At 40.7% G+C, this 13483-nt stretch overlaps 1 protein-coding gene across 49 annotated transcripts in view; it reads left to right on the forward strand.

Annotated features, from left to right (window-relative positions):
- Nucleotides 1-13483, forward strand: part of ptprda (protein tyrosine phosphatase receptor type Da) — a 125018-nt gene that overhangs the window by 75510 nt on the left and 36025 nt on the right. For 35 of the 49 annotated variants that reach the window (XM_077742373.1, XM_077742391.1, XM_077742376.1 and 32 more), the window contains exons 7-9: nucleotides 4529-4674; nucleotides 7027-7168; nucleotides 12746-12934. In XM_077742373.1, the coding sequence (XP_077598499.1) occupies nucleotides 4529-4674; nucleotides 7027-7168; nucleotides 12746-12934 (477 nt within the window). Of the gene's footprint in view, nucleotides 1-4528; nucleotides 4678-7026; nucleotides 7169-12745; nucleotides 12935-13483 lie in introns of all 49 variants that reach the window. The other 14 variants (XM_077742371.1, XM_077742389.1, XM_077742380.1 and 11 more) reach the window with 1 other exon arrangement.

A 13483-nucleotide genomic window follows, 5' to 3' on the forward strand; every position in this document is an offset into this window, starting at 1 on the left:
TTTTTCATGAAAGAGGACCCATTTCCTCTCTGAATATTTAACGGGCAGGGTGAGGTAGGGGGGGGTGGCGCCTGGACGATAATTAATCCCGCCACACGGCGCACAATAACCGCCACACACCCCCAAGTCGAAGAAAAGAACGTTTAGGCGATGCCATTAACCTCCGTTGACACCCTTTAGCCACTTTAGCGTATCGGGTGGGCTATTTTGATGAAGTTTCAGCAAACGGCTAAAAAGCTACACTATGACCTCGCCGTTACAAATACGAGAAAACAAACAGCGGCGGAATAAATCGGGAAGAACAAACGTTTTCTTGAGGGCTCCCCTCCGCCGCCGCCGCTCGCTATCTGCGCCATTGTGATAAAAAATGTCTTTTGTGACGCCGGGTGAAACAAACTCGGCATTGTGAGGGAATACAAAGGCGGGTTTAGAGGCGCAAGAAAAGGAGAAGAACGCCGGATTAATTAGAATCGTTGGTTGACTGGCGTGGCATGTTAGGCGGCGATCCTCACCGGAAATACGAATGCTAATTCCAATTAGCTACGACTTGAAAAGGAACCCTTTACCCGCCTTGACGATTGTTCATTAGCGAGCCTCTGTCATTTACCTGCTTCGAAATCATCATGTGACATGTGGAATTCAAAGGGTTTTTAGTTCAAAACCAGGGTGTTATTATTCGGAATAATAGAATGGCTTTTGAAGATTTGGGGTGGAAATCTTGGTATAGTTGGACAAGTTTGATGGGTTTTAATGTGTTTGTTAGGGTTGTGTTAGGAAGAGTTTGGGGGGGTTTGTTGGTTTGTTTGGTTGTTTTGCCTCTTGTGAACCTCCTGGTTCCTTACCTATTGTGACTAGCTGCTTGGGCTGAGTAATTAACCCTTGTCTGTCTATTTAAAGACCTGGGTTTGTTAGTTTATCTGCTTTGTTTTGGTGGTGGTCGGATGTTTGGTCGATGGTCTTTTGGTCGATGGTCTTTTGGTCGATGGTCTTTTGGTCGCTGGTCTTTTGGTCGCTGGTCTTTTGGTGCCAGTTGGTTGCCAGTCTTTTGGTGTCTTTTGGTCACCGGTCTTTTGGTCACCGGTCTTTTGGTCATCGGTCTTTTGGTCCCCAGTCTTTTGGTCCCTTCTGGTCACCGGTCTTTTGGTCACTGGTCTTTTGGTTGCCGGTCTTTTGGTTGTCGGTCTTTTGGTCGCCAGTCTTTTGGTCCCTTTTGTTTGCCAGTCTTTTGGTCGCCGGTCTTTTGGTCGCCGGTCTTTTGGTCGCCGGTCAAATGGTCACAGAGAGTTTACTGTTGAAGCCAGCTCTCAAAATTATATTCATGAGAGATAGTTTAATATCTAAGTACCTTTGACCGGGACCAAATGTCCGAGCACCCTAAGTTATCAACCCTTGTCTGTCTATTTAAACCCCGTGTTTGTAAGTCACTGTCAGATCACCTGCTTTGTTTTGCTTCATGTCACATTGCCATGTTCCATTTCATTTTGTAATTTAGTCCTTGTTATTTCTTAAAGATTCCTACCTTAAATAATTACATTTTTTCCGACTACTCAACCGCACTCGTCCCCAAAGACATAACAGTTTGTCATATTGACCCATTGACATTTGCCAGTTTTTTTCAGTTCTTAGCTTAAGGAGTCCTGTGAAGAACTAGTTCTTAACTGGTTCAAAAAGAACCACACATTCCAGGATGAGAGAAAAAGCTGTCTTTCCATGCCGGCAAAAAGTGTCAGCGCCCTCCCCCGTCTTCATCACAAACTCCCGCGGGGCACATTAGCGCGCTAGTGGGATCCAGTTTGTCACTTAATAAAATGGCCCACTCAAACAGATGGCTTTAAAAGCTTGCTAGGAGACGTGAAAAAAGAGGACTCGTCTTCCTCCCGTGACGGCGGAACATAAATATTGAACGGCGTCACAGTTTGGCGCCGGACCAGATCGAGCGTTCCCGAACACGGACGCCAAACGTAGACCCGTATTTTGCCGGGAAAAGCTCGGAGGAAAATAAGAGGAGTCGGTAGAGGCCACTTGGTAGTCAGCACAGCGAAAAACGGAAAGAAAAAGTTAATTATCTGATAGGATAGGCAGAGGCAGCTCGGAACACGGCTAAGTCATTTGTGTTCATTTTGTTATCCAATGTTAGGCAATGGAACGATTCATTAAATGGCGCTCGCGCTTCAGCAGAAACGCCATCGTGCCACAGCTGCATACGCTTGGTTAGAAGTGTGTACTGTATATATATAAATATATATATATCGGTTTTTGCAGTCAACGCTTTACACGTAGGTATTTTTGGAAAACAAGGTTTTACATTTTTATGATAAGCTGACAATTACTCAAGTGGAAAATAGTGAATTAATGTGTTCATTATTTTGCAAGTGGAGTAGAATTTGTGTTTTTTATTTGTAGAAAAACCTTAGTCACAAACTTCAAAGGCAAAATAAAACAATGTATGAGTACAGTGGTATGAAATTTTCTGATTTACTGATACTAGTATTTCTGTTGATTTTAGTAGTAGTTTTAAATAGTCTGTGTAGACCTGTGTCATTTTTAATGGGAAGTGACTTGTTTATATATTATTTATATATCTATATATGTATGTGTATGTGTGTACATGGGTGTACATGGGTGTACATGGGTGTACATGGGTGTACATGGGTGTACATGTGTGTACCCGTGTGTACCCGTGTGTACCCGTATGTACCCGTGTGTACCCGTGTGTACCCGTGTGTACATGTGTGTACATGTGTGTACGTGGGTGTACGTGGGTGTAAGTGGGTGTACATGGGTGTACATGGGTGTACATGGGTGTACATGGGTGTACATGCGTGTACATGGGTGTACATGGGTGTACATGGGTGTACATGGGTGTACATGGGTGTACATGGGTGTACATGGGTGTACATGGGTGTACATGGGTGTACTTGGGTGTACATGGGTGTACATGGGTGTACATGGGTGTACATGGGTGTACATGGGTGTACATGGGTGTACATGTGTGTACATGTGTGTACATGTGTGTACATGTGTGTACATGTGTGTACATGTGTGTACATGTGTGTACATGGGTGTACATGTGTGTACATGTGTGTACATGTGTGATTATGTGTGTATATGTGTATATATGTGTATATGTGTGTATATATTTCAGCAACACTAATGTATTTAAATATTTATTGTATTTATTAATTAACTTACTTATTACCAATCTATTTCCGTCTAAATTATCTTTTACTGTGTCTGTATTCTCTTGCTACTGTAACAACGAAATTTCCCGAATACAGGATTAATAAAGTTACCCAATCCAATTCAATAATTTAACGAACAAAACCGCATAAAGACAATATATACATATTTATGGACATAATGATGAATGCAGAAATTTGAATCCCCTTTGATTGGCAGGAACGAAAGAGCATTGAATTGGACATTTAGCGACGTACCCTGTCACGATGAAAACAGGGGCGGAGTGTGTTGGGGGGGGGGGGTCATGATTTGCCCTGTTGGAAATGGGCCCTCCTCGCGCCCCCTCGTCAACAACATACTGCGCAATTATGTCTAAATGCCGAGCGTGGCCTGTTATTAACTCGCTGAATGCCGACCTCTTTGCCAAGTGTATTATTTAAGGCCATTTGGCGTGGCGTATAGATCGCTGTGGCTCCCGCCAAAGAATGGCACAAAAGGTGGGCAATTTGGCCGCCCACTTTAAAGCAAGCCAATCATCAGCAATAATACTGACCTGTTGTGCAAAAAGCCGATGTAATTAAAGTGTGCTGCAAATAACTCTTCATTTTCAGGGCGCACTTAAAACTGCGTCAATTCCGCTATCGTGTGGCGTTGATGGGTATTAGTAGGGTTGTCGTTTTCTGACTTTTGGTGTACCTAATGATAGACATGTAGTACTTTAGAGGCTCTAGGATTGGATTTATGTAGTTTAGCTTGTTAGCGTCAAGGTTAGTGTTTAGTTCGTTTTTAGTTATGTTTAATATATTATAAAACAATACAAGGAGACATATTTTAATTTGTACATCAATTAATTTCACTTCTAGGGTTGTTAATTGCATTTAAGAATCCATTTTGACATGGTAATCGTCACAAATGATTCTGGAAAGCGGGAATTTAAGCCCATTTTAGGCCAAAAATCCAAATAATAACAAGTTTTTTGATTAATCTGATTGCGTAAGCATAAACAACAGCTGTAAAAATCATGGCATATCAGGTATTTAATAATAACAATTAAGGTGGGAACTTAAAAACAACTCCATTGGAAATAAAACTACTAAAGCGTCCTTCTAGGTCTGCATTCTGGGGTAAAGGTCAGTCCTATCTTCCACTAAACAGCCCTCAGTGACATGTTACTCAAATTGAAGAAGCTCTCATACAAAAATGATTAAATACACACATATATACACATAATAGTATCACAAAATAACTCCAACTTTCCCGGGAAAGCAACTTTATGTACAGAAAATGCATTTTATCATTTGTACAAATGGTAATGAAGGCATTTGTTTCTTTTGTGTATTTCTCGCAGCGCCACCCAAGTTCTTACGAACGCCCAATGACCAAACGGGCGTCCAAGGGGGCGTGGCCTCTTTCATCTGCCAGGCCACGGGCGACCCTCGCCCCAAGATCGTTTGGAACAAGAAAGGGAAGAAAGTGAGCAACCAGCGATTCGAGGTATTAGGTCTATTGTTCTGATGTAAAATGCTCGCTGACCATCACTTGCACGGCTTGGCGGCTGCCGCACTCGTTAGCATCCATCGCGGAAAAGCTGCCGCTGGGCCAGAGACGGAAAAATAAACACAAAAGCATCTTTTTCAGCTTCAAATATTTCAATCGATTGAAATCATTCATGCTAAGACCCAAAAAAAGCAAACAATTTGCTCCTTGGAATAAGCATTTGAAAAAATATGGACTTATCAAACTGACAATTTTGCTTTGTGGCAGCTTACTGCAAAAGTACATTACATGGACATACTTTACCAAAATGGAGTCCCTTCCATTTATGCTACTATTGATAAAAATGTCCATCTAGCGTACTTTATACCTGCGCCCCCTTATTTTAGATGAAACTTGAATGCATCCCTTACCCCATACCCCATGAAGTACATACTAGTTTCTCGCATCAGCAGAACTTTTAACATTCATATGCTTGTTATACCGCATGCAGACGTCCATTTTTAAGCACTAACGCTTCCCTTCGCCCTCCGCCACCTGGCAAGCATGGCCCAAGAATTGTATTCAATGATTATTATATCCAATGAGACTGTCCGTTTTTGACGTGTGGGTGTGTGCGGGTGTGGGGTGCTGGGACGTTTGGTCGCCGGTCTTTTGGTCGCTGGTCATATGGTGACAGATAGTTTACTCTAGAAAACAGCTCTCAAAATTATATTCATCAGAGAGAATTTAATATGTAAATACTGTTTAATATGTAAGTGCTGTTTAATATCTAAGTACTGTTTAATATCTAAGTACTGTTTAATATCTAAGTACTGTTTAATATGTAAGTAGTGTTTAATATGTAAGTAGTGTTTAATATGTAAGTAGTGTTTAATATGTAAGTAGTGTTTAATATGTAAGTAGTGTTTAATATGTAAGTAGTGTTTAATATGCAAGTAGTGTTTAATATGCAAGTAGTGTTTAATATGCAAGTAGTGTTTAATATGCAAGTAGTGTTTAATATGCAAGTAGTGTTTAATATGCAAGTAGTGTTTAATATCCAAGTACTGTTTAATATCCAAGTACATTTGACCGGCGACCAAAAGACCGGTCATGGGGTGTGGACGCCACTCTCAAAAAGTTTTTCAGTTTTTTGTGACTTGACATCACTATTACCCTTTTACTTGAATTATACTCTATATTCCTTCCAATAGATGACATCTTATTTTTTAATCCTGTCCAATCTATTGTTGACTACTGCAACGTGTTACTTGAATTCAGAGGACGATTGGACTTTGTCAGTTTTCATGTCAAAGCTTTTTGGGAGTTGTGTAGGTATGAATGCGTCTCCGCAGAAGTTTTGTCTTGTTCAAACCCAAGTTTTGAATTGTAAAACAGGGATTTCTAGAACTCAGTGAGTACCCAACGCGGAGCATGACTGCGCTCTACTCAACACCGTCTCGTTTGACTTTTGTTCTCTTTGTTGTGCACATTTTCTATGTATTCTAATCGATTGGTCAGTGTTGGTTTGTCAACCAAACTGTTGTTTAGGCCACTGTTGACTGTCTGTGCTTTGTTTTGTGTACGTCAACCAGTTTGAGAGCCACAGGGAAAAGGCCATATCAGTCTCAGGACGTTTTTTGGCAAATTCTTAAAATTCTAAGACGTTTGTAGTATTGGAGAAGTAATTTTTCGGAGATAAGGATTTATATCTTAATATTATCTTATTTAGTTTGTTTAATCATCAGTTTTTGGGTTAAAATATCACTGTCTCTTTAAATATTCCTGATCCGTATTAACTTTTTGATTAAAATAAGATTTAAAAAGAGAATTGTCAGTATTTTATAACCAGAAATGGCACAAATCCAAGAATATTAACTTCCAGATGCCAAATTATTATAAAAAAATGACTTTTCTTGCAAATTTCCACTTTTTTTAATGTCTTTTCAATGTGGCTCTTCCTCTTTTGTCCCATTGACGCACTCCTCCAGTCTGATGCATCGTTTCAGGGTCGATCCACTTTAAGCTTTAAGAGTGTGGGATATCTTGTCTTTCAACCTTCATACTACATATTAAAAAGTACCCATTCTTAAAGTTATACCCACAATAAACTCATTGGCTTCCATTGACGTTAGAACGATTGGTCTTTCATCATCAATGGCGCCAAATAAGTTCATCTGATTTACTTTTATTCAGTTTTTATTGTTTAAATATCTTTTTAGTCCAGTTCTCGACTTAATGGAAACACTTCTAGACTGTCGCCATCATTGTCCAAACTGTGTTCCATATGTGGGCGGCGGTTTCGCATTTGTTATGCCCCACCCCCCAGAAATATTCTCCTTTAACACACCGCGTCTCTCGCACCTGCAGGTGATCGAGTTCGATGACGGATCCGGCTCGGTTCTGCGTATTCAACCACTACGTACGCCAAGAGACGAAGCCATCTATGAGTGTGTGGCATCCAATAATGTTGGAGAGATCAGCGCCACCACCAGGCTCACCGTTTTACGAGGTATGTCCCGAAAAAACTCACATGGAAAAGATTCCTTCACTGAGGAATGAATGCATATTTGTTTTTAAAGCGTTTACTATGCAAAATTGCATTTGAGATTATTTTTCGTAGCTTGACATAAACTGGTAAAATGTACCGTATTTTCATGACTATAAGGCGCACCGCATTATAAGGCGCACCCTCAATGAAGGACATTTTTCCATATATAAGGTGCACTGTATTTTAAGGCGCACTGTCTATTTTGGAGAAAATTTAAGACTTAATTGCGCCTTATAGTGGTGAAAATACGGTAATTGCTATTGACTTCCAGGTTATGAAGTACTCACTAATTTACAGTCACCTCTAGAGCCAGCCATTTTGGATATTTTGTATAAAATCTTGCAATGGGGGAGGAGCTATATGATAGAAGATGTTGTAAACTAAGATGGCTGATCTGCATATTTAACAGTATTGTTTCAGTTCAGGTGTTTGTGTTTTTTAATATCTGACAGTGGTGGTTTTCCGTTTTTGGTTTTCTGTTTTTTCCTCATATATAAGGCGCACTGGATTATAAGGCGCACTGTCTATTTTGAAGAAAATGTAAGACTTTTAAGTGCGCCTTATAGTCTTGAAAATACGCTAAGCGCTATTGTTGGTATAGCACATTTGCAAACATCTGTTTCACGCATTACTCAAAGATGATGAATAAATTAGTCAAATTTATTCCCGACGCATTATTGGTTCACCAGCGCAAAATCCGAATCCAATTCGTCTGGCCCGAAATGTACATAATGAAGTGGCAAGTCCATTAGCCTGTTTAGCCAACTAAGTTTTATTCTAAATTTCAAATCATTGGCATACAGCTGAACATCAGAATGAAGATGCCAGTTACATTATGCAAATATTCGTCTGTTCTTTAGCCGTCGGCGCTTTTCAACGCTTTCAAATGAGCTTTTCCGTGACTTGACCGAGCCAAAAGTAGCGCTTTTATGTGTTGAAATGATAAAAATCCCAGCAGCTAGTTTTTTATCGTTCCTTGGATGTCCAATCCTTCTCATCCGGCCGGCCGGCAGCGAATGAACATGGCTGCCGTCTCTCCCCTTGCTCGAATGGATTGACCTTACGTTACCGTTGATAAATTTATCAGCGGGAGGCGGAACGAGGAAAATGTGTTCACGTCAGCCATTTTGTTTAAATTGGAAAGACGAGTGGAGTGGAGGGAGAGAACCCTAGTGAAGTGCTGCTCCATTTTGTGCCGTGATTATGCACGGACTCAAATGAGCGACCATTGAGAGGACGCTATATTCTCGCTGTCGCCGTCTTATCGCCGCGGCGAGGCGACAAAAGACCAAGCAAGGGAGAGAAAGGTTGTCCTATAGTGTGCACTCTGTCAAACAAAGTATTATCAGGCATTGTAGCTTCTCTGTTTCCTGCTAGCATTAGCATTTGTTGCTTCCTAAATTTTCCTATTGCCTAAAATACAAGAAATAATCACAATAGTGATTAGTTGTTGTCCTCAATCCAACTATTACTGTAATTAGCACACAAAAAACATAGTATACAATTACACCCATATTTATATATACATATATATGGGTGTAATTGTATACAATGTATTTTGTGTTGTTATTAATAACAATTTAGAACCCAAAATATAATGTACAATTACACTCATTCCATAAACGGTTATAACTTGTGTTACTTACTGTTTTTACAACTTCAAGTGCTAGTATTAGCATGTTTTGTCCCCTACATTTTTATATTGCATAAAACACAAGCAGAAATAATAATAACAGTGATTACCGTATTTTCACGACTATAAGTCTTAAAAGTCTTATATTTTCCCCAAAATAGATAGTGCGCCTTATAATACAGTGAGCCTTATAATACAGTGCGCCTTATAATACAGTGCATCTTATAATACAGTGCATCTTATAATACAGTGCATCTTATAATACAGTGCGCCTTATATATGGAAAAAAAATGTCATTCAATGAGGGTGCGCCTTATAATATGGTGCGCCCTATAGTCGGGAAAATACGGTAGTTGTTTTCCTCAATCCAACTTTTACTTTAATCATCACACAAATAACACGATACAATTTCACCCCTACATATATATACACATATATATTAACAACACTTTAGAATCCAAAATATAACATACAATTACACTCTTTCCTTAAACAGTCATAACTTGTATTACATTCTTATTGCCATCATCCAAAGTATCAATAAATTTAAAACCCCAACAAGCGTTTCTTTCAGTAAATGTTGGACTTTATGATTCCAGCATGATAAAGTATTTCTATTGTATCTTTGTACCCCCATTATGCTGTCAACAGCACCCCCCTTTACACACAAAAAGCAACAAACTTGCGCTATTGTGTACAAATCGACAACAAGAGCAGAAAATGAGAACTTGCTCTCCTGTGACGGAAAAACAGAAATCATCAAATCCATTTTACCGGTAAAGGGTGAGGTTAGGGGGGAGGGGGCTTTAGCATGGACTGTCAACTCCCCCCCTAGAGAAAAGATACGTTTGTTACCAGGAAATGTGAACTTTTGTGGAAAAATAGAACAAAAACATGCTTTCCCATAGCTATACGCATCTGGAGTCGTTTGTCACCAAAAGGGACGAGTTAGTCATTACCGTAATTAAAAAGATGGAGGTCTGCTGTCACTGTGGGAATTGATCTCCTCACTGGCGGAAAACTGGAAGGTGGGGGGAGGTTAGAGGGGGGGGGTCCTGAATACCTCTTTGAATATTACATGGTAAATCAAAGGAGACCAATCAGAATCTGTAAACTGCATTGAGTGAATTAAGACTAAGCGACTTTGATGCTAAAATTTTCAGTTTCTGGTCAAAAAGATACAAAAATATCCACCAGAGGCCTTTGGGCAAGGCATCAGATCACAATTTGACGAGATTTAGTTATACAGATAGCAATATTTTTGTTTCAAATGCTAAATCGGGAACAAATTCATCCCAGTTGTCAAGTAAAGAATGGGAAAGCCGTCAGTAAATAACGCCGCGAGGTACGAACATAAGCCAGTGCCGTTTGGTTACACATGTTGTCCAGCCGAGAATCAGATTAAAGCGCTTCTGCACCCCCGAATGGGACCCCTGGGGGACCGACTCTGGGAAGAAGCCGCTTAAGTAATCGAATAAGAGGGAACAAAATGCTCAGCGCTGCGTTTTAATAAAGAACAGGCGACCGTGTCGACTATTCAACCTTGGACTGTGTTAAAGGGGGCGGGGATTTTGCGAGCTGTTTTTCCATTGGTAGGCGCTGTGAGTCAACAGGTGTAAAAGTTCCTAATGAGAATTGCTGGGCTCAGCCAGCTAATTCCAATTTGCCATAATCGAGTGTTAGCAGGGTTTGCTCTCAGCCTAAGTGCTATTATGCTATAGGGAGCTTAGCGCATGCTAAAAGCTACTTTGGCTAGTTCCCTAACAGGTATGTTATTTTTTGGAGGGTGGGATAACCAGGGTATTGTATTTTAACGGCTATAAGGTGCACCGCATTATAAGGTGCACCCTCAATGAATGGCCTTTTTTTTGCATATATAAGGCGTACTGTATTATAAGGCGCACTGTCTATTTGGGAGAAAATGTAAGACTTTTAAGTGCGCCTTATGGTGGTGAAAATAGGGTAATTGCTATTGACTTCCAGGTATGAACTACACAGTCACCTCTAGAGCCAGCCATTGTTGATGTTTTGGATTTTTTTGTATGTGGGGGAGGAGCTATATGATGGGAAATTTTGTAAACTAAGATGGCTGATCTGCATATTTAACAGTATTGTTTCAGTTCAGGTGTTTGTGTTTTTTTTAATATGCGACAGTGGTGGTTTTTCGTTTTTGGTTTTCTGTTTTTACCATATATAAGGCGCACTGGATTATAAGGCGCACTGTCTATTTTGGAGAAAATTCAAGACTTTTAAGTGCACCTTATAGTCGTGAAAATACGGTATATATCCCAGCAGTCACTTTGCGCAGTACTTTATCTATGGGAAAGTAGTAGAGTGGTATTTGCGAGAGCTGTAGAGGATAGTGTACCCTATTGACTGATTTTATTTTATTTTATTGTGATAAGTATTATAGTATTTGTCCATATATAAGGTGCTCTGGATTATAAGGCGCACTGTCTATTTTGGAGAAAATTTCAGACTTTTAAGTGCGCCTTATAGTCGTGAAAATACGGTACTTGGACTAAGAAGTGATGTCATCCTCTGGAACCGTTAGTTCAACTCTGTAGCTGGCGTATGAGCCATTTGTCGATATAATCTTCTAATGGCTTGAAGTTTATGTCCGGTGGCCTTCTGTCATCAGCGGAATCTGCTCGCTAAGGTACTTTCGGCGCCAACGTCCCTTTCACACTTGGCGCCGTGTACTCGTTCGGCCCCCATCGCAATGTCGCTAGCTAATGTGTGCAAATTGTCATTGGGGGTCTTTTTTTTGTTCCTAGCGAGTACCAACGCTCAGCACTTTTCTAGAAGGTGACTTCAGCATTTCTTTACCTTCCATCTCATTTGGTACAAGGGGGGACCCATTGTTGAATATACAGTATATGGACAGATGTGTAAAGTAGTACTTGTCCTTGTCTTAGACTCTACTGTCCTTGAAAATGTAATACTCAGCGACAAGAAGGCGGGAGTCCTTTCACGGTTAATTTCCCATTCGCCTAACGATTTTCTGTTCCACGGCCATTCTGCGCATGAATTTTAGAGCCACGGGCTTACGGCTCGGAGTCCAAAACGGGGAAAAAAATGATGCCATTGGATTCAATTTTAGCAACTCGGGGGAAACTGTGACGTTCTCGGCTAATCACGACGTTTAATTTCCCGTCCGGTGTTCGTAGTCGCCATGGTAATTCACTTTGTGGAAGGATTGCGGACTGCATTGCGTGAGTTTCTATCGTTCCTGAGCCTGATGTCACCGTTTTTGTGGCTTTAAATGAGGTTCTCGGAGACAAGGCTATCACCATTTGTGGCAGATCATTGGGTAGTGTGGAGGGAGGTCTATCAACGTTGCGCTTAGGGGGAAAAATCGGGAAAAATGGAGGTAATGAACAAGCTCTGGTGAGATTGTTGTTTAATCACAGGCGGCCTCCACTGGGAGGTTGTGGGAGTGTCTTGAAATGCACTACCGGTCGCCCCTGTTCCAATTGATTGGACGTCTAGGGGTAATAAACAAAGTGGGGTAAGGAAAGCTCATAGTGGAAGAAAACAAATTTTTTTGGGGTTCACTCTGAAGTCACTTGAACGCATTTTTACTTCAGATTTATCTGTAGCGCTGTTTCGCTATGCCAAGTACCCGAAAGCATTGTTGGAGGGCGGCCATGATTGTCATTTGGCGGCGTGCAAGCACTGGGATGGCATCTCTGTGAAAAAAGCTTTCCAAATGGACAAAAAAACCTGTAAAATGGTGCCAAATAAGGAGCGTGGAACTGAAATTCGTGGGATGCATAGAACATTTGACAAGTTAACTCATGTAACGATTGAAGTGAATTGGAAAAACATTGTTTTTTGTTGTCGTTTGTCTCATTTTACAAGGTTTGTTCTTTAATTTCTTTGTCCTCTGTCCTCCTTTTTAGAGGACCAGTTACCTCCTGGTTTCCCCACCATAGACATGGGCCCTCAGCTCAAAGTAGTGGAGCGGACTCGAACCGCCACCATGCTGTGCGCCGCCAGTGGTAACCCCGACCCGGATATCTCATGGTTTAAAGACTTCCTCCCTGTCAATACCACCAACAACAATGGCCGCATCAAACAACTCCGATCAGGTTTGTCCCTACAATCTTCTCCAAGTTTTCTTTGACCCTATTCTTTATAGGTAGCCATTTTCAGCTAAAGTATCCCCCAACGTGTCCCCCCTGTTTGTCTTTTTGGGATTTGTCAACCCCCTTGTGTCCCCCAGGACCGGTTTTCTGTTTCCCAATGGCTTTTTGTGACTCCTTTGACTTTCCGTTGATAACCATGGCTAAATCGTTTTTTGGGATTGATAGGATTATTTATTATTATTTTTTTTGTCTTTGGTATATGGACCTTTATTGGGAATCGGATGTTTTGAAAGAATAACGGTCTATATAGCAGCTGTGTGTTGTTATTTTATTTGAATTTCGCATCTATGACACTCTCAGAAAAAGCTTCTTTAGGGGTACGGCAACTTGTTGCCTTCACCTGGCATTTTTGGGGGTGTTTGAACCCTTTTTGACCTGTGAAATTGACACCAAATGAGTAAGTAAAAACGAATAGTTTTGTAGCCCCAAAATACTTCAATATCCTGGAGGGTTATACTCCAAACTACCAGATTTTCGGGTACTTCAAACCTT

This window comes from Stigmatopora nigra, chromosome 20, assembly GCF_051989575.1.
Source record: "Stigmatopora nigra isolate UIUO_SnigA chromosome 20, RoL_Snig_1.1, whole genome shotgun sequence".
In the NCBI taxonomy this organism is placed as follows: domain Eukaryota; kingdom Metazoa; phylum Chordata; class Actinopteri; order Syngnathiformes; family Syngnathidae; genus Stigmatopora; species Stigmatopora nigra.